The 22,078-nt window shown below is 37.8% G+C and overlaps 1 protein-coding gene across 4 annotated transcripts in view; it reads left to right on the top strand.

The window, feature by feature from the left end:
* Positions 1–22,078, top strand: part of Lmbr1 (limb development membrane protein 1) — a 142,922-nt gene that overhangs the window by 44,441 nt on the left and 76,403 nt on the right. For 3 of the 4 annotated variants that reach the window (XM_003469463.5, XM_063250834.1, XM_063250835.1), the window contains one exon: positions 16,413–16,516. In XM_003469463.5, coding sequence (XP_003469511.2) covers positions 16,413–16,516 — 104 coding nt within the window. Of the gene's footprint in view, positions 1–5,797; positions 5,854–16,412; positions 16,517–22,078 lie in introns of all 4 variants that reach the window. The other variant, XM_063250836.1, reaches the window with a different exon arrangement.

Here is a 22,078-nt window from a genome sequence, read left to right as displayed (position 1 = left end):
GTATCTTCACTTTTTCTTTTGCCCTTTCAGAGAAGTGTATCCACATCACCTTTGTATCTGATTTCCTTGTTACCAATTTTCCAATTATGTTTCTTCCAAGTCCTAGGCCATCTAGTCAAATAACTGGGCACAGCCCATTAATTGGTATATAAATTGTGTATTCTCTGTCCAAGTCTGCTACCAGTGTTCTTAGAGATCTTCCTTGGCCTCTTTTCTGCAGGACTGCCCTGGAGAGTGGCCATAGTGCTGAGCTGTACTCTTTCAGGTGCTTTCTGTAACCCAGGCCCAGGTGTGCCCTTCATCTGTCATCTGACTTTAGGGGTCTCCTGTGAAACCAGTAAATGGGGAGGGGAGAGAGAAAGTAGTGTTGTGGGAGTGCATGCCATGGTCTTTTGGGCCACTTCCTCATGTGCTTCTGGACCTGTTCAGACCTGATCGCATTGACATCATTTCTATAGATGATAGAGTACTGCTGGCATGTTCATGTCTGTGGATTGGTGAGTCATCAGACACCCATTTCATGCTGGGCAAATCAAGGCTTATGGAAACTTGGCCCATGGGTAAGTATTTAGTCTCTACTAGAGTCCAGCACCAGGCTAAGAGCTGTTTCTCACAAGGAGAGCAGTTGTCTGAAGAGGATGACAAGGCATTCGCCAGTGCCTCCAGAGAGCTTCCTTGTCTGTCACTGATACTTCAGGTGTCATTGGATCTACTTGATCATACAGCCCAGGGCCACAGTAGCTTGTGGGTGCACCTGTTGCAGAGCTGCCTTGTCTTTTGGGCCCACTCAAAACCAACAGCTTTTCAGGTAACTTGGTAAATATGCTGTAGTGACACAGCCAGGAGTGAAGTGTGTTGCCTCCAAATCAAGAGGCCAACTAGATGTTGTGCCTCTTTTTAGATGTAGGAGAGACTGGATGCAACAATTTGTCCTTTACCATAGAAGGGATATCTCAAAATACTCCACGTACATACAGTGAATCCCTCAAAATTGCAGAGGTAGAAGTCTCCTGAATTTTAGCCAGTTTAATTTTTGCCCTGTGACACATAAATGCCTTTCCAGTAAGTTGATTGGTTGCTGCCTCACACTGCTAGGTTCAGCCAGCATGATGTCATCAGTGTAATGGACCAGTCTGTCTTTGTGAAAGGAAGTTGCTTCTGGTGGTCCTAACTGATGGGCATGGAGAACAGGCGTTTGCCAGATGAATAGCTGCATACCTGATACCTAGAGCTATGTTAATCTGCTGAAGCACTGGAACCACATCTAGCCCAGCAGTTGCAATTGGAGTTGCTCCTTAAAGTGGTGATAGTTCACTGTCGCTCTCTAAGATCTGCTCTGTGTTTTACATGAGCCAAGTAGGCAAGTCGAATGAAGATGGGGTGGGAACAACCACCTTGGCATCTTTTAAGACCTTTATGGTAACACAAACCTCTAGAATCCTTCCAAGGATGTAATATTGCTTTTGTTTACTGTTTTCTGAATAGATGCAGTTCTAGTGGCTTTCATTGGCCTTTCCCACCATGGTGGCCCTCACTGCACAGGCCAGATTCCATCAGCTGCTGAGCACATCTGTTCAAATAATGCCTGCTGAGCACATCTGTTCAAATAATGCATGCAGTACTGAGGGAATAACCACAAGTTAGGGCAGGGACCTACTAGCCTGAGCTAACATGAGTCTAGCCTGAACTAAAATTGCAGTAGTCCGTGTTTTAACTGGAGGGCCACAGAAGGTTTTGGGTCTCCTCTGAGATTACTGTCATTGCAGAGTCAGTGTCCGTTTGTCCCTGAGAGGTCTGATTGTTTCCTCCTCAGTGCAGTCATATCATCCATATGTGTGTGTTAATCATTTATATTTTATGACATCTGAGGATTCTTTGAAGACTTGGAAAATTTCTCAGATCCTTTTAATCTGCCCTGGAGTTTCTCTTCTAGTACTTCCACACTGAAATTGCTCAATAACTACTTATTGGTTGAAGGGTTAAAAGTTATTAATTGTATGATTAGGAATACTTTGTTAAGGGGCTGGGGTGTAGCTCAGTGGTAGAGTGACTGCTTAGCATGCATGACACCCTGTTTAGTCCCCAGCACTCTCCCGTAAATACAGTAACAAAACTAAGGAGTATTTTGTTCAGAATGAACATAATTTTAAAAAGAATTCAGTGGTTTATCCTATTAAATTGTCAGTATGAGTTTTTGGTCATTGAGCTTTTAATATGTAAGTCATATGGATTAGAGACTAAATGCTTTCATGTGTATAAATATACATACTGTTGATGTGTTTGTACAGCATTGAAAATGCTTTCTTGTGTATAAGTATATTAAATCAGGCTTAGCTACAGTTTGGTTTTGGGCACACAGGTTTGACATGTTTCATGTTAGTCATAGTACCTGGGATTGCTACTTAACTTCTCTGGGCCAGAATTCAGTAACATACATAAATAAGTTACTAACCTTAGTTTAAGACTCTTTATCAAATGATGAGATGTCTCTGATGAGCATCTAAATCAGCTTGAAATGTGCATGCTGGAAGAAAATGACACTGGAATCCTAGGGTGGGTGGATCCTTGGTGCCTGGTGTCAGAGTCTAGCATGGTGCGGGGACTGCATTCCACCTTTCCTACAGTGTGGGCTGCAGCGTGGCAGCAGCCACAGTGCATTGTGGGGTGGAACAGTGTTGGAGGTGACAAAGTGCTATCAAAAGTCAGTATGATTAAAAATGTCCTTATTATTGGTGTAATTGCAATAGGAAAAATGCATCTGCATACACTTTCTGTGTCTTATACACTGTTTAAGAACTAGTAGAAAAACATGGAAGCTCTTTAGTTCTGTAAATAGAAAAGCAGTGATACAGCTGCCTGCTGGCCTCCTTCTGAGTTGAAATAAATGTCCTGGAACTGGACAGAGATGGTGGTGGCACAGCATTGGGAGTAAGTATGCCAAGGGCCACCAAGTTGTTCACATTGAAGTGATTGTTTTTATGTAATGTGAATCTGAAGTTAAAAACCAGCAATGGTAAAACTTGAATGATGGAATTATGGAATGATGGAATTAAATTGTAGCCTTAAAGTCAGGAAACCTTAATCTTTTGAAGCTTTTTTTTTTCCTATAGGGAAGCCCAGCTTTTGCTTCACTCGATGGTGTCTGACCAGACACAGAAACACCACCTTACCACCCGACTGCCCAGCTCATGATTCAGTCTGTTAAAAATGAACCACAGTGAATTTGACTGGTCTTTGGAAGGACTGTGTGCTTTGCTTTGATTTGTTTTCAGGAATCAGTGATATGTTATTTTGGAATAATACAAAAAACCATCTTTTAAAAACATCCGTTTTTAATTTCCAGAAAAGGTCAAAACACAATTTTAGATTCAAAGCAATCAAACTTAAGATACTTCCTTGTGAAGTTATTAAATAATAAATCTTTTTAATTTTTTTGTCTTTTTCCTTTTTATCAGTACCAGGGATCGAACTCAGGACTGCCTGCTTGCAAGGCAGCGCTTACGCGGCTGAGCTAAATCCCCAGCCCCTTAAATAATAAATCTTTAATAAATCTTGTTATACCATTGTTAGTTAAATGCTACTAACAGTTACTTAGATAATTTTTGTTGGTAATTTAGTCATTTATTATAATGTACACTGATAGTTACTGGATATTGAGGTATTTGATTTATGATATTAAAAAAGTAACCTTCTGAATAAGAAATTAACTTAATTAAATTTTGGAAGATCCAAACAGTAGAGTGCTTTTCCGACCACTATAGATGATGATGTAGATGGATATCTGTTAATATATAAAGATGTCTGAAAAAAGCATATTTATAGTTTGGTAAATTCACAGTTTGATTCCCCTTTGGAAGGAGGAAAAAAGTATATAACTTGTGTAGGAGCATAGAAAAATATCTTTAACATGAATACAAGGATTTAACAGTGTTTTTCTCAGCGTGGATGAAAGGACTATGAAATTTTATCTTGTAGCATTGTATAACATTTCTAATATGAACAATATGTTGTTTGTTATAAGGAAAAAGTTAAAGTTTCAAAACTCATTGTTCAAATTATTCATTTTTTTCTTGTAAGTAGATAAGCAGAGGTTCTCTAATTCTGAGGTTCTCTCAACACTGAAAGCATGCTTATTGTCCCTTCCAGTGGTCACGCATTCTGTGAAGAATTTAAAAAAATGATGTCACTTTTTGATAGTTGAATTCTTCAGTTCATCTGGAATAGTGATTTCAATTTAGTTTTGTTACTTTAGAAATTGTCAAATGTGGTTTAATTCTAATTTTCTAATTTAAATTCATTAAGTTTTTGTTCATACGAGGAAAGATGATAAATTACATTCTTTATTGAATTGTATGTTGTATTTTGAAATAATTTGTGACTCCAGCAGATGGAGCTAGAAGTTAATGAATCCTGTGGCAATCTGGCCGTTCAATCTTGTTTTGTTTTGTTTTAAACTAAGTATTCTAGGATTATTAAATAACCTTTAAATTCAAACCTCTTTTGAAGTTTGACATTAAATGTCTGTCATATAGGTTTCCCTTAATACTGCTTTAGACAAATTACCACGTTTCTGAATTTTTAAAATTTCTGTTATATCGAAGCATTTAATTTTAGCTTTATTTTTTTGGTACCAGGGATCGAACTCATGACCGTGCATTTGCCAGGCAGGCGCTTATGCTGCTGGGCTAAATCCCTGGCCTGATTCTAGTTTTTTGAAGTAGAGATTTGACTTCTTTATTTTATAAATTAATATAAAGTGATGCATTAAAAATATATATGTATTGACCTTAGAAGTGATGTTCAATTTAAGAATGGTCTATCAGAATTACTGAAATCATTAAGGGGTATTTATACATGTGTGATATATGTAAGTTGAATGGCTAGAAATTTAGTTTTGCAAAATTGCCAAGAATATAAAAACTACTTAGCAGTGTATATTAGATACATTATTGTATCTGTACATTAGTCTTCTTATGCTGCCTTTAACTTTCTTTTATGTCACAGATTTTATAATTAGATTACCATAAGCATAGCCTGAAACTTATTTACATTTACTTATTGTGGTTAATAAACTTAAATTTTTACTTTCAATTATTTAGACTGAAAAGACTGACATGTCAGTATGTGAAAACAGGCTTTTGACTTTATGACAGACTAAATTGGTTGTATTCAGAGCTTTTCTAATAATCCGAATCATATTTTGCAGTTGTCCAGCAAACACTGCTGCTTGTTGGTAAACTGTTGATGGTACTGAAGATTTCTTTATTTAGCTTCTAATTACTATCTTAGTTTTAAGTGAGTACATTAGTTAACATAGGTACTTTTTACTTACTTGTCAACTTTTCCCTAAGGTAAATTTTAATTTTTGACTTTTGCTTTTTCTTCCTTTTTTCCCCTTATAGTAAACTGAAAGTAGTTATTGAACGGTGTAATCAAACCTTAATCCAAGTGAGGCTTTGCAGTTATTTCATTATTATGATTAAAATATTTCTAGCAAACTATTACTTGAGTAGACTGCAGTTTGTAAATGTATCAAAGAACATAATAGAAAGAGTGTGGAAAATGGAATAAAAAATAAGCTTAGTGTATTTATAAAATATCCCTTTCGGCACCCCATTGTAGAAATGCACACTGGAATAGTTAATTTTAGGAATATAGGGCAAGAGAGTAAAAAGAATTGGTATTTCACAACAGGGAATAATCTAGTAAGAGAAAACTAAAACATAGATGTGAAGGTTTATTTTTTATATAATGAAGATTTTGTTCTATTTTTCTGTTATATGTTGAAAAAAACCAGGAAAAGGAGCAGAGATATTAATATGTGTCTGAAGAGGACACCTTGAAGTAGAGAAGGTAACTGCTTAATAAGAAATAGGTTTTTTTAAAAATTACTTTATTTGTTAATATTAAGAAGAAAAGGTAAAACAAATTTTCACAACAAAATAATGAAAAAGTAACAATTGTTGATAAATTACACATCATTATCTTTAGTCACTCAAGTACAAAATATGGGTATAAAAATTTCTTCAATCAATATTAGCACAACCTTTCCTATTGAGTGAACTAAGTGACACTAGTGGTATAACTAACTTGCATTTTTTTCTTTTCCCTTCTATCCTTTCTCTTTTCCCCTATCTTAGTTTCTTCTTTTTATTGAACAGTTTCCTCCCATTTTACAGTGACTATTGTATATTTTGAACCTTATGGTTTCACATATGTCATTGTGGTATGATGTTTTTCGATCCTTCTGGGAAGATACACAGAAGGGGAATACCTGGGTTGAATGGGACCTCTAATCCTAATTTTTTGAGGAATCTCCACACTGATTTCCAGTGTTTGTACTAGTCTACTCTCTAGCCAACAGCTGTAAAGGGTTTCTTTTTCCCTACAGATCCAGCAGCATTTTTTATTGGTTGATATTTTTTTAAAAAAATTAAATAATTTTTTAATGAATAAGGGAGAGGATGAGATAAAAGGGGTATAACAACATAACAATACAGGTTAAAGCATGACACAAGAAATAGGTTTTTAAAAAAATAATAAATCTATTAGGATAGATTGCTGGTAAAGAGTAAGCATTTTCTATTGCAATGTTTTGTGCATAGTAATTTTCCTATATTTTACCAAGAACTAAACCTTAAGCTTGGAGCAAGAAAATTAAGATTATCAGTGTTAAAATGGTTGGTAGAGAAACATTTTAAAAGTTAAATATAATATAAGATGGCATTTAAGAGGGACAACGTTTTCAAGAAAATACTGGTGTTTCTTGACTCAGGATGCCCTAATAAATCCACCCTAAGCTGAAAATACAGAATTGGTGGACACTGCATTTAATGCACTTAACCTGCCGGACTTCATCGCTTAGCACATGGTACTAATCCCCCTTCCTTGTGGGGGATGCCGACTGGAGCTGCAGCTCATGGCCACCGTTCAGCATCGTAATTGTATTGCTGTGCAGGTGGGGAGCCCAGGGAAAGCCCAGAGTTTAAAGTATGGTTTCTGTAGATGTGACTGCCATTGTACCACTGTAAAAATCCTGAGTTAGGAAGTGTAAGTGTAGGCTGTAATCTCTCAGAAATGGGAAACGAGATGAGATGATGCTGGAGAGGGCACCAGCCTGCAGTTCAGAGAAAGGACTGTGGCATTTGCAAGGTGGCATTTGAGAGAGGCCACGAGGGCTGGGGTCTCCCAGGTAGGGCACTGGAGAACAGAGATCTGCACAGAGACGCATTTTGCTTTCCGTTTGATGCAGTTTGTCCCCCAGAAGGCTTGGTGCCATTGCGTGGTGAAAGGAATCTAAGTGTTCCTCAGGTCATTGGGGCTGTGCCTTTGAAGGGGTGGTAGGGGCTTGGCCTCTTCTTTTTCTTCTCTTTCCTATCCTGGTCAAGAGGTGAGCTGCTTTTGTTTACCACATGCTTTCTATGTCCAACTAACCTCATACAAAAAAAGCATTAAAAATTACCCTGAAGTGTGTCATCAGATTGGTTAGAATCAGTGAAAGAGAAGAATCTAAAAGCCTCTGCTATTTGAAAGTCAATGTGTAACATTCGGTACCTGTTAGAATGGAAGATTTTAAATCAGTTTTTGTGAATTCTACCTGGATAAATTGTATTTTGCATATTAATATGAAAACAAGAAGAAGCGAATTCTGAGGAAGAAATGGGAAAGATGAGAGGAGAAATTAGATCAATAAAATTAAAAAATGGTTCTAGTCTGATTAGTGCAAAAAAAGGACACATTTTCTGAGATAGTAAGAGATGACATCATTGCAGATTCTACAGCTTTTGAAAATATCCTATGGTCACCTTTTGTAGTAAATGTACAGAAATAGACAAATTCCATGAAATGCAAAAACAATTAATGCTTTTGTAGACATTGTGAGACTGTTACAAACATTCTTACAAGTGAAACTCTAGGCCATGAGGGTCTCATTGTCATTTTTACCAGGTGGATTCTGGTACTGTGGACTTTTCCAGAAAATTGAAGTTGAAGGAATGCTTTCTAACTCATGAGCCAACAATAACCTGGTATCAAAGGCAGACAGAGACATTACATGGAAACTATAAACCAGTATCATTCGTGAACACAGATGCTTAAATTCTAAACAAAATTTAAGCAAACCCAATATAACATTATATAGAAAAGATTATGCTAGCTGGGTGTGTAGTGCATGCCTGTAATTCTAGCACTTGGGAGGCTGAGTAAGGAAGATTGTTGTGAGTTCAAGACGAACCTGCCTTACAAAATGAGCTCAAGGCCAGTCTGAACTGCATGGTGAGACCCTGTCTCAATAAGACCAAACAAAACCAAAAGATTATAATCATGACTTTTGAAAAAGCAGTCAATATAGTTTACTATATTCACATGAAAAAGATACATGCAGCAAAAGCATGTGGCAAAATTTAATAGATGTTCCTGATAAAATCAGAAAATCAGACTTTTAAAAGCAGTGTTCCATCCTAACCAAAAGCATCTATGCAAAACCTGTGGGCAACATACTCAGTGGTGAAAAGCAGAATATTTTCTTCCTGTGATCAGGAACAATCAAGGAAGGCTGTTCTGATCTTTTATTCAATATTTTGTGGAAATTAAAAGGACACCCAAGTTGCAGAAGAAAAATTGCCTATATGGCCTTTGTTGTAAAGCCTATTACAAACAGCAAGTGAGTTTTGTCAGGTTGCAGTATACAAGACTGACATACAGATGTGATTGTAGTTTTTATATAGTCAGTGAATTTAAAAACCCGTGCCACTTAAACATCAAAGATATGAAATATTTAGGGATGTGTGAGACCTATATGTTGTAAACTATAAAACATTTCAGAGAGAAGTTAAAGTAAAGTATAGTAAATGAGATGTTGCTGTGGGTGATGGATTCCAAGTGGATTTTTAGGTTCTTCTGTATAATAAAAGAATAGGACATGGCACATGACATGAAAAACCTACAAGGTTTAATGAAGTTTAGGTGACAGTATGCTCAGAGTGAGCAGGCTCACACTGGCAGAAAGCAAAATGACATGAGTGTGAAATGTTAGATTTAAGAATTAAAATATTGCACTGAGTCTTGAGTGCCTCCCATTGGGTCTTTCAGAATGGTGATTGGCAGCATGATTGACAGGGTGCTGAGTCATGTCAGCTGTGTCTACCACACATCTTTTCCCATAGTTCCCATTGGATATATGAGATGCAGTCCATATGCATAAATCTTTAATAAGCTCGAAGTGCAGAAAGATTATGTAGTGGCAAACCTATGACATGCATGCTGCAGAGGGCTGTTTGTATCATTGAAAGCTGTTAAAGGTTCGGCATAACTGTGGTAGGTCATCCTGGCATGTCCTATTTGGGATTTTAGAATTTTCCAGGAATCTCTTATCTCTGCCTCCAGATAGAGGTCTTAGGACAAAAGTCAGGGAGGTTGGCTTTGCTCAAATTCAGGTAAGTGGAGAGGAGCGATTCAGTCAGCCCCTATTGCACTCTGTATATTGCACATAGACTGTGGTTCAGATGGCAGTTATCTGTGTTAGTTTGGGCTGCTGTGATGGAATGCTGTGGATGGGTAGCTTTCATGAAGCTTTAATAGCACACATCTGTTAATAGCACACGTCTCTAGTTCTAGAGTGTAGAAGTCACTGGACGGCTCTTCCCTGTTTCACAGGCTACTGTCTCCTGTGTCCTTGCACAGTGGAGAGCAGAGAGGAAAGCAAACTTTTTTTTTTTGTCTTTTTCGTTTTTTTCGGTACCAGGGATTGAACTCACGACCGCCTGCTTGCAAGTCAGGTGCTTATGCTGCTGAGCTAAATCCCCGGCCGAAAGCAAACTTTTTCCAGGCTCTTTTCTAAGGCACACTGCCCCATCATGAGGCTGTACCCTCGTGACCTGACTCACTCTAAATCCTATCCCTGGAGCCCAGGCTTCCTTTCTGTGAATTTTGGAGGACATTCTGTCCATGGCAATATTATTAAGGTATCCCAGTTTTTTCTAGATTGTTCTGTATCTTCAATAGAGTGCCAATCGAAATCATAATTGGCTTTTTTTGGGTAGAAATTGACAAGCTCATCTAAAATTCAGATGGGAATTTGGTGAGTTTACAAATAACCTAAATAACTTTGAAAGAGAACATATCCTTTGGTGAACTTACCACCTAGCTTAAGATTATTTTAGGTCTGTAGTAATCAGGACCACGTGGTAACAGCATAAAGACAGACTCTGTACAGAGTCCAAGAATAGATACACATGTATATTGTCAATTGATTTTTTTTATTTAAAGGAAAAAACAAAACAGTATAAGGGTACACAAGTAATACAGAATTTCAAAAAAAAACCCAGAAATCACTAGTTAATAGATTACATATTGTCATCTTAGAAATAGTTGTTCAAGTTACAGGATTAAAGCATACAAAGTGGACATTCAAACAGTGAGACTGCAAACAGTTGTGTTCAGTGATCCAACAAAACTTAGTAGTATGGTCATCTATCTTAACATACCTAAAAACACTTGCAGTTGTATCCTTTAGAGCACTTTTTTTCCCTCTCTTTTTTACAACAAAATTTACACATTTTGGGTTTTATTACTCCCATAGTTATTATTATTTTTTGGTAGAGAATAAAACCAAATATGACAAAGCAAAGCAGTCAGTCAAAACAAAGGATAGACGTAGCACATGATGTAAAAACAGAATACAAGTTTATCAACAATGGTTACCATAATGCTTCTTGCATATGGTAATGCATTCTTAAAAAGAATTGCCTATGTCATTAGGTATAATAAAATTGAACAAAACAGTATAGAACAAGACCAATCATTGGAAACATTATAGGACTTCAAAAGAAGATAATAGTCAAACCAGAATGGGCATCACAGTGAATCTTATTACTTTCAAAGTAGTTGCCTGTACCCTCAAACTTGATACTATCAAACAGACGGAACAGAGTAAAATCAGTCAAAACAAGATAGTGGGATTAATACAGGGCTTCAAATCAAGTTAATAGGAAATAAAAAAATTACTATAATATATCCTGCTAATTTTTTTGATTTTTTCCCTTAATTAAAAAAATAATAATAAGTTTTTTAGAAAAGAAAAAGGAGGAGATTGAGATAAAGGAGGAAATAACAACATAACAGTATAGGTCAAAGCATAACAATTTCAGCAGGTCAATTGATTTTTTTTTTTTTTTTTTTGTCTTTTTCATTTTTATCGGTACCAGGGATTGAACTCACGACTGCCTGCTTGCAAGGCAGGTGCTTATGCCGCTGAGCTAAATCCCCAGCCCCAGGTCAATTGATTTTTGACAAAGGTGCAATGACAGTTTAGTGACAAAAAGGATATTCTTTTAAGCAAATAGAACTGAATTATTGGATAGTCCTAGGCAAAAAATTAACTTCAATCCATATCTAGCACTGTAATAAAAGTGTAACTCAAAAGAGCATAGACTTAAATATAATTCCTAAAACTACAAAACTTATAGAAGAAAACATAGGAAGTCTGTTATATTGGGATAAGCAATAATTTGGGTAAGATTTCAGAATCACGATTCATTGATAAATTTGATAATTTTATTAAATGTTGTTTTTTGAAAGACAAGAGAGTCCTCAGATCGGGTGAAAGTATCTGTAGGTCGCGTACTTGATAAAAGACTTGTACTTAGAGTATAAAAAGAACTTGGCAAATTTAGCATTAAGAAAATGATTCACTTATATAATGAGCAATAGACCCGAGACATTCTGCCAAAAAAGACATAAATAGTTAGCAGATAAATATGAACAGATTTACACATCCTTTATTATGAAATGCCACTTAAAGCAGCAGTGAGACACCGTGGTGGATTTGTTGAAACAGCTAAAGCCAGAATGCGGATGAACTCAAAGTCTGCTGGTGGGAATGCGAAGTACAGTGGACCTCTGAAATTCATGGGTGTTACATTACTAGAGTACTGCAAATTGTGAAAAGCTGCAAATTTCAGATATGGTCAGAAAAATGCCTATAGATCCCTATTTTTATATTTTAGACCTTAAATATGCATGTTATATAAATTTAATAAAATACTATATTAATAAAGCCTTAGAAGCTATAGTACATGTTGGTGGTATTTAGAGATCTTAGGACATTAAGAAGAACAAAACTGAAAACACTCAAAATAGCTATAGACAATGTAGCACCCTGTTATGGTGCGGGCACGCTGCTGCTTCTGTGGAAATGGTTTACAGGGCAGTAGCTAGTCAGCAGCAAGGAGAACTGAATAATGCTTTTGGATTGGCTACTTGCAAACCTGCCAAAAAGCCAAAGCAAAGCAAAGCAAAGCAAAGCAAAGCAAACCAAACCAAACCAATCAAACAAAAACAATTGTGGAGGATATTTGCAGGAGTTTCAGGGAACAATTACTAGTTTTAAGGAAAGATCAGCAAAAAACTGAGCTGAACTCTGAACCTCTATTTCAAAGGGGCATACCAAACACCATTTTGGAAAATATGCAGCCATTTTTTAAAATGTTACACACATGCCTGCCATGTGGCCCAATGATTCTATGTTCACATACCTACCCAAAAGAAATGAAAGCGAAAGTCCATTACAAAGACTTGCATATGAGCATTGGCAACAGCTTTGTTTGTAGCAACTGCAAATGGTGAACAATGGGGGCCAGGGGTATAGCACAATGACACAAGTGCCTGCCTGGCAAGCACAAGGTCCTGAGTTTGATTCCCAGTGTCCACCCCCTCCCAAAAAAAATCGGTCGCGAACAATTCTAATGACTGTTTTCAGGTAGTACATCCCTGTAACAGTTCAGTCTGATTCGTGCTACGTTGAAAAATCCCTTATCGTGATTGGTGACAGAAGCAGGCAAAAAGAAGAGTGTAAATCGTACCTTCCATTTTATATAAATGTATTTTCCAAAGTGCAGAGTCAGTGGCTAACTTCGGTTGGGGTGAGGTGGGGAATGGCAGGAGGCAGGGTATGAGGAACCTCAGGGAGGATGGCCATGTCAGATAACCTGATTGTGGAGATGGTATTGCTGGCATGTTCCTCTGCTAACACTTACCAGCTCATAGTTGAAGAGGTCCATGGGCATGGTTCCCCCCACATGATGACAGAAGAAGAGTAGCAGAAAGGGAACTAGCCACATGTGGAAGGTGCCACGTGCATGGGACACTTCTGTAATACCTGATCTCAAGAACTTCTGCTAGAGTGGGATATGCTTCCATGACAAAGGCATTCATCCTTTTAGAAGGTGGCACCACCCTCAGAATCTTGTCTCCCACCAGGCCCTGCTTCTTTTTTTTTGGTGGTACTGGGGGTTGAGCTCACGACCTCTTGCTTGCCAGGTAGGCGCTTATGCTGCTGAGTTAAATCCCCAATCCCCTAGGCCCTACTTCCTAAAGTTTACACAGCTTCAACATTGCTGTGGTGGAGTGTGGGCTTCCGGCACCTGAGTTTTTATGGAGGACACTCTTGAATTTTATCTGAGCCATAGCATGTCATGCATAGTTTATTTCATGTGAGCTATAGCTCAATAAAGCTGTCAAATTAATATTTTTATTTTTTTGTGCACACTTATTTTCTTCATTTTGCACTGACAATTGGAAGTTAATTCTAAGGGTATTCCCATAGTCCTTGTGAACTTTTCCACGGAGAGTGTTGCCCTGTTAACATTCAGCAACTCTTGCTGTTGATTCCTCAGTACTAAAACAAACATTGGAAGATCAAAATTGAGGAAGAAAAGTATGTACTTGTGTCGTGGAACTTATATTTAGAGATATCTAATGATAGATTGCAGACAAAGGATCAGGTGGTACTCTGCTGTGTCAGCACAATACCTGCAATGTTAGGTATTTAGCAAATAGTAGATTATGTTTTTATAGTTTTGTGAAAGAACTGTACGACATTTAATTGGATTAACACTATCTCATGTAGATTGTGATCTTTGACAAGATCACCTTTATTTTTTATAACAAAAATGACTTAAAGCTGGCATCTCTGTTTTCAACCACGCCTAAACAAAGCAACATATCAATAGTCCCCAACTTCTTAAAGAATAACGATTTTTGTGTGTAGTAATTCATAATACTAATTATTGTCATGCTTCATCCATGTGGAAAATGTATCTGGAAACCCTAAAGAAGAGAAAATCCTGTCAAGCAGCCAAAATGGAAGCCATAGACCCTGCCCTAAAGTTTATGAACTGGTCCTGGAGGGCACAGCTTTGGCCCAGACCTATCTGATCTCTCTTTGGATACCTTGCTGTATGTATGAACCCATGACCTCCTAGCAGGAGGGGATGTTAGTGAATGGACACTTGCAAATTTCTAGTAATAAAAACTAAGAGTTGATATACCTGATGGGAAGAAAAATAAAAACAAAACTAGGAAGTGAGCTTGGGAATTCCAAAAGATAGAAAGCTTGGTATGGAAGCTGATAGAACTGTATTCTAGTAACCTCTGTGGAGAAACTCTTAGTGAAAACAGAAAACCATTAAAGACTGATTTTGTGACAGTCACTGTTGCAGTTATTGTACATATATTATTTTGTTTAATACTTGGCAACACTTGTAGACATGTCATTGAGCTTCATTATAGAAGGTGCACTTGTGATGTAGCAGGGTCTCTGAACTCAGGGTGTAAATTTAACCATTACTCTATATGCCTTTCCTAGTACTGGCACAGTAAAATTATGGACTCTACTTATAACCCTTGTGAATAGAGAAATGGATGAAAGTGTTAAGATTTTTGTGTTTTTAAGAGCCAAAACATTTTATAAAATTATTTTAGAACAGTTTTTATTCTAGTAAGTTCAAATTAGTTTTGCACTAAATGATGTTAAGATTATTGTTTCCTAAAAAATTTGTAGGGCCAGGGGATTGGCTCAATGGTACAAGTGCCTGCCTGGCAAGTGCAAAGTTGTCATGAGTTTGATCCCCAGTATCCAAAAAAAAAAAAAAAAAAACTGTAAAATGTTTTCTTCTTTATGAAGATAAATGCATATCACAAATTCATTACATCATTGAGTTTTTTGGCCAAGAAGTGATACTTGTATCAATTGCATAACCTTCTCTACCAAGAGAAGCAGATCTTTCTCTAAAAACTATGCAAGTGCTGATGAATTCACTGTTTAGGCCCCAATGATTGCTTGTAGCCTCACTATTCCAAAGGGATTGGAGCTACTGTAAAACTCTGTGAGTTTGTAAGTGAAGTACTGCTTAGGGAGAGATGTTTTGACTCTCTTCGTGCTCTGAGAGCGCCTGTGTAGACCCTAGATTCTAGCACAGGTGATGTGGGAAAAGTGCTGTGGTTGCTTCAGCTGCATTTCCAGGGCTCTAAACACCATCAGAAAAGGGATGTCCATTTTAAAAACATTGAATTAATGTGCATGCAGTGCCCTGAATTTGTGCTTAATGTAATTTTTATCTTTGGATCATGATTTTGTAAACTTTCATAGAGATGATAGCTGTCATTTTGAAACTTGGTGTCCTGTATAAAATGGGCAGTGTTGGGCCATACACTCTACCAGTGCACATCTAAGCATCTCTTTTATCCCTTCTGCTCTGATGTTAGTGGCCATATATTGTGGCTTTATAAAGGCACATCGGATGGGCCAGAGAGGGAAATGGCCATGTGAGCTTGCTTGCCTCCATTCCTTTGTCCTTTCCTTTTGGAATTGTTTAGTGGAACTTTTGTGGTGTAGTGGTTTTCTAGATCCCAGGCATAGAGAGAGGCAGCTCTGCCGTTGTAGCCTCTGCTGCCTGCTTTCGGAGCAGGGCTACCAGCCTTGGGGACCATGTGAGGAGCAAATGAGTTTATGGGAGACCTGCAAATCACTCAGAATGGTGCTTGGCACATAAAGCTCAGTAAATGCTAGTTAATATTTTTAGAGTTTTTATGAGGCTTAAATTAAATGGGAATATGCATGTGAAAGGCCGAGCAGAGTGTCTGGCATTTATTAAGTGCTCAATAAAGGCTGGTGGCTCTGATTTAAATATTCTGGTGCCTGTGTGTCTAAAGAGCCATGTCTTTGAATCTCTGCACATGTCATCTCCTTAGTTAGTATGTTTTAGGCCATGAGGAAAAGTCACTGCTTTCTATTCTGACTTTTCCTGATAGAAATTTCAAAGTCAGAAAGTTGAATCATTCAGTCAATCAATCAATCAATCAATCATTATTTGATTTCTAAGTTATAATAATACTGTTTATTATTCAAGTTTATGTTTACTTTTACTGTCAAAAGTAAATCTTGGAAGGGGAAATAAAAAGACTTAAGATGTGTTATGTGTGTGTACCAACTCCTCATGGTCACATAATCATTATGTACTGCAAACATGTGCCCAATTTTTTTAAAGGATAGGTCTTGACATCACAGTTTCACTAAAACTTGAAAAGACTTGTCAGTATGTAATCTGATTTTCTTCTCGTTATCTTCTTTCCAGGTTTATGGAATCTTGCCTCTCTCTTTTCTAATCTCTGTTTATTTGTGCTGATGCCCTTTGCCTTTTTCTTTCTGGAATCTGAAGGTTTTGCTGGCCTGAAAAAGGTAAGTAAATTGAGTTTTGGAGTTAAAATTGTTACATTAAGAAGTAAATACCATTCATATTGAATTGGAAGAAGTAGTTTCAGCTAACCATTTGAATGGAATAGAAGAAATTTAATTAATAATTAATAATGTTAACATATTGTTAACCTAGTATAACCATGAATAATATTGCATGTTGGATTATTTTGTATGTCTATGGAAGGAAGGAAACCAACTTCTAAACCCAAGAATACCTGTTTTTGAGGAGTGGTACTGAGAGTTTACTTTTCACTGAGCTGTATCCCCAGCCCTTTTTTTAAACTTTGGGGCAGGATCTCACTAAGTCACTCAGTTGTCCAGGCTGGACTTGAACTTGCCACCCTCCTGCCTGTCTCCCAGAATGCTGGGATTACAGGCCTGGGCCACCATGCCCGAGTCCCATTTACTTTTATGGTGTGGTTCAACCTAATATAGCTGCTACAATAGTTATTACTTTTTTATTTGGGTATCTCATTTAGTTCAAAGCATACTGTGAAATTTTAAAAACCTTAAAATATGTCTTGATATAGAAGTTATTTCATTTTCAATATTTGCAGGATAGTAACACATTACAAAGCCAGATACACTGCATTGCTAGCCTAGGAACTTGAGAGGGGGTAATGTTGGGTAGTGTTGAGAGCTTAGAAATGGGTAGAGTGGGAGACTGCACAGGCGTGTTTTAAAAGCTGATCAAGGCTTTGTACAAGAGGTGAAAACTTAATTTATCCCTAAATGCAGCATTGTAAAGCAAAACAAAGCTCTGTTTTGCTTTAGCCTATGTACCTCTTTGCCATAAATTTTTGGGCTATAATGCAAAGATTTAAGTAGTTATGTTTTGAGTGACTTGAATTTGAAGAAATGAGTCCTGTGTTATGCTGAGGCGTATTATGTCTTCCTAGTTGTTAGTTTGATTCATGCTGTGATATAGAGAGTTCAGTTGCCTGTTTATCTTATTGTTGAACAATATTGTAGTGCCAATTGAATGGATGGCATAAGTTGTAAACTGTGCATGAATTATTTTTATCTAATGTAACTATGTGTTTGGCACTTTGACAGCTCTTCTGATTTTAAACCTTAAGTATCACATATTTTAAACCATGCCTTGAAGGAGGCAGTGAAAAAATCTTTGAGAGGTGATGCTTAAAGTGTTGCTTCTATAGATTCATCTTGAGATTTTTGACTGGGATTATAGGTGTGTAGCACTGAGACCACCTTATCCTAATGTATTCTTATAATTAAATGGAAATTACACAACATGAAGAAAGAATTGTATGGTTTCGATTTAGAAAGCTGTTTCAAGCTGGGTGTGGTGCTGCACGCTTATAACACTAGCACTGAGGCAGGAGGATTACAAGTGTGAGGCCACTGTGACCACTTAGTGAGACCCTGTCTCCACAAAACAAAGCAAAGCAAAGCAACGTGAGGCGAGGCGAGGCGAGGCGTGTAGCTCATGGTAGAGCACTTGCCTAGTAGGCCCAACGGCCTAGGTTCAATCTTTCGATTTCCCTGTATGATAAAAGAAAAAAAAGGTGTGTGTCACTATTTATAGTTTCTTGGATACACTGCACAATAAAGGATTCTTGCTGAAGGGTTTTTGTTCTAAGATGTAGAGGCATTAAATAGTGTTGGATTGTCTCAGGACCACAAGTGTAAAATACTAGAACTAAACCAAAGTGCAGGGCCATTCTTTTACCTTTTACCATTCTGAGGACACACACAGAGCCAGCAAGGAAGATGAGAAGCCCAGCAGTGGGTGTGGGCAGAGCGGACAGGAGGACAGTTTATGCTGCAAGGAATCTCCTAGAAGCCAGAGGACAGAGGACTTCTGGCAGAATGGACAGTAAATTACTCAGAGTAAAAGATGGATGAGAAACAATGAACAGCCAGAAGAGGAGAGGCCATTGGAGACACTGGCAGTGGTGGCTTCTGTAGAATTTTGGAGCCAGGGCTTTTGAGGTGTGTGCATTCACACGTAATAGGGCTTTACTAAGTAATCCTAACTGCCAGAAGTTTGCTATTACATGAGCTTTCCAAGGACATAGAAGAAGTAATAGGACTGTAGCCTTCATGTGACCGATACAGGAGACATCAGAGGTGGAAAGCATTGGGTGCAGAGTAGTGGGTGATTATATAATGGACGCTGAGGAAAACACTGAAGGAAGTAGCTGTCCCCATCTGATGGGGACTCGGGACAGACTGCTGGAGGAGGGCAACCTACACTGAACTGGGATTTGAGGGTTGTAGGATTTGCCAGAGTGTGGCATTCCAGGATCCAGCCAGGGCTTGGAGTTTGGATCTAGTTGGGGGAGTGGCCAGGACACAACTGGGGTGGTGACCAGTGAGGGTGTCCTCATTGTCAGATCCCTGAACCCTCTTTCCTCTATCAGGTGGTTTGGATTTTATGTTACAAACAACATGGGACTGGCAAAAGATTTTCTAAAAAGGATTTGTACAGCTACTCTTTAATTTAGGTGTAGAGGTTAGCCCACATTTTAGAGCTTCTTTATGTCTCATAAGGATGACAGTGCCAAAGAGTACTTGTTTCACAGTGCCTAGCCCTGTGCCTTGGCAGCCAGTCAGTCATACATCCAGCTCTGCTAAACAGAACGTGGTGACACTTGTCACTAAAACTGCCAGGCGATGTTTGCCTAGACATGTACAGTTCCTCCTCTTCCTACTTCTGCCTCTTGTGTACTATTGCCAGACGCAAAGAACAGCGAAGTTTAAATGTGTATTCATCTTTGGAAGTTTGCTATCACAAGATAGCTGCTTAATTTATGCTTGTGAAGATTGTGTACCATCCTTCGCCTCCACTCTTCTTATGAACTGAGCCTTCTTGTGAACTGGTGAAGCAGAATTAGCAAGTCTTGAGGACTTAAAGAATATGAGAAAAAGCCTAGTGATATGTTGCTTAGCTCTTCATAAAGTGAAGGTCAAAGAGAAAACCAGCTAAATAAGGAACCAAGAGGTAGTTGGAGAAATTTCACATCTATACTTATATAGTTCTTCCTCTAATTTAAAAAAAAATTCCTATCTTTCCATTCACAATTGAAAGCATATTCTTTTCAAAGCACATCTTTGACCATGTTAGTGCCTTTCATGAACTCAGATGGACTGTGGTATGGAATGTTTGTATAACATAGGTATCGTTATTAAACCAGGTAATCCCCAGACTCAAAAAAGGATTCAAAAAGAGGGCACCGAGGCCAAGTCCAGCTTGGCTGCCACTGGACTGACAGGGAATGACTAGGGACCATGGAAAGCAATGTTAGGTCTCATATTTTAATGCTGGTGAAGGAGGGAGAGGCCAGTGAGGAGACATAGCTGTAAAGTGGGCTCTGGGTGCCGGTGTGCTAGGGAGAAGGCACCAGGGCATACAGGCTGCAGTACAGAGGCAGATAAATCTGGCTTCTTAGTTGAACTGCTGGGCAAGTTGCTTCATGGAAATCTCAGATTTTCTTTTGTAAAATGATTATAGTAATGACCTTTATCTTTTTTGTATTATTTGATGATTTAATGAGTTGAGATTATTCATGTAAAGCACACAGCCCAGGACTTCAGTAAATATCAGCTGTTATTACACTATCATTATCCTTGTGGTAGTCTGTAAATGCATTTGATTACTGTTTTCTTATTACTTACTAATGTTATTTGTGATATTAATGTTATATTGGATTCAGAAAGCAACCAGATAGAGAACAGCTGGCTCTCAAATATTCACATTTTATTATCTCAGTCAAATCACTTTCACATTTGAAATGGCAGAGACTAAAGCAGAACAAAGTAGTTCAGCATTAAAGGTGACTTAGAAAAAAAACTTAGGAAAAAACCTAGGAAAAAAACTTTCTTGAAGATAAGGTGCATTCTCCACCAAAGGAGAAATGAAATATCTTAGGACGCTTCAAACTTAATTGATGAAAGTATTTTATTTTAAAAGACTCATGTTTTTCAGTTTTAAAATAAGTTACATGACAGTTGCAAGAGTTACTTTGTATAGTTAGATCTAAATGTATAAGAAATGTATTTGAATGTGTCATTGTGTCTTTGAGTAAAGTAGTACCATTTAGTGCACTCTTGTGCAGATTCCAGGTAGTGTTTCTCAGGATATGTAGCTCTTCACACAGCACTGTAAGCCATATTGGGATCATGAACTTCGTTGGTTTATTGCAGTTAATGTTATCACTAACCGTGTGTGTGAGGTGTTTAACAGAGTTAGCTAACAAGCATATATATATTCAAGTATACTGTCATAAAGATGTTTGCTTATTGAGGATGTTTGACAGATCAGTTTGTGATGCACACTGGGGAGAGGTTAGAAACATCTCCAGTGGTAAATGCGGCTCGGGGATCAGAGTCCTGATGAACTTGCAGTGTGGCTAGGTTAAATTTCCTTTCCCCCATGGCAACCCTCCTGGTGCTGTTTTACTGCATCTAAGTCTGGTGTATTCCCTGGATGGCACATGGCCCACCATACTGCTGTGGATTCCCCTGGGCAGTTGATTTTAAAACAGCTCCTTGCATATTGTACTTAGATGCGGAAATTGGCCACTAGCCATGGACGGATGCAGGGCTTGAATTGAAAATCAAATTAAGTAGAATTCTCTACTTAGTTTTTAATTAAAGCACTATGTTAATTCAAACAGGACATTTTAGGCCTGGGGGGTTGACCATGTCCTTTTAAGGGCCTTAAATAACCTTTCTTCTCATTCCTTACTGTGGCGTATGTTTCTGTTTTATTGGACCCATCCCCTCGCTGTTCCCTTTCTTCATTAATTCTCAAGTCTACAGGAGTATAAATGGCTTCGATAAAATAAATTTTTAGCAAGAAGGTAGTGCCTGCTTTGGAGCTTGGGGTCTGTGAACAGTTAAGAGTTTTCTATATGCGTGTTATTTTGCCATCTCTTGCTTGTCCTGCACTAACTGTGCATGCTTAGTATGCATGAATCCGGCTGTGTCTGCATCTGTACTCCCACTCTGGAAGAAATATGTGTTGGTTGGACTTGTTTCATGGTAGCAATGGCTTTTGAAAATTTGACTTCAGTCATACATGATGTATGGGTCTTGGGATCGTCTTACTGGCTAGAGTGCTGCCGGGGCTATCGCAGCACTGATCAGCAGTGTGTTTTCTCTTTTTGCCTCAGAGAGGAGCTCCAGGCAATTTGTATTAGTGTCATAAGATGTTTTCTGATTTTCTAGTGAACTCTAGAGTTTAACTTCTAGCCAGTGTTTTAAAAAGTTATGAATATTTTTATTCATTTTGTATTTCATTATCTTACTTTGAATTAAAATGTTAAAAGAAAAAAATTGGGAAACAGATTTCACCTTGTGATTATAATTTAATGAATGATTATAAGTTTAATGAATTAATAATAAAAAAATTTTCAAGTAAGCATTTATATTTTGCTTCTCTAACATCTATCTTTGATTTGAAGTCCTGGCATAAAATTTAACATAAACAACAGCAACATCCTGACCAATTACCCAAGCCATCCAGACATCCCAGAATGTCCAGAACCTAGCACACAATCTGTAGGATTAAGAGGT

The sequence above is a fragment of the Cavia porcellus genome, unplaced genomic scaffold (assembly GCF_034190915.1).
Source record: "Cavia porcellus strain 051 isolate PalLab524CR breed Dunkin Hartley unplaced genomic scaffold, mCavPor4.1 scaffold_6, whole genome shotgun sequence".
Lineage (NCBI taxonomy): Eukaryota > Metazoa > Chordata > Mammalia > Rodentia > Caviidae > Cavia > Cavia porcellus.
This window is presented reverse-complemented; position numbering and strand designations above follow the sequence as displayed.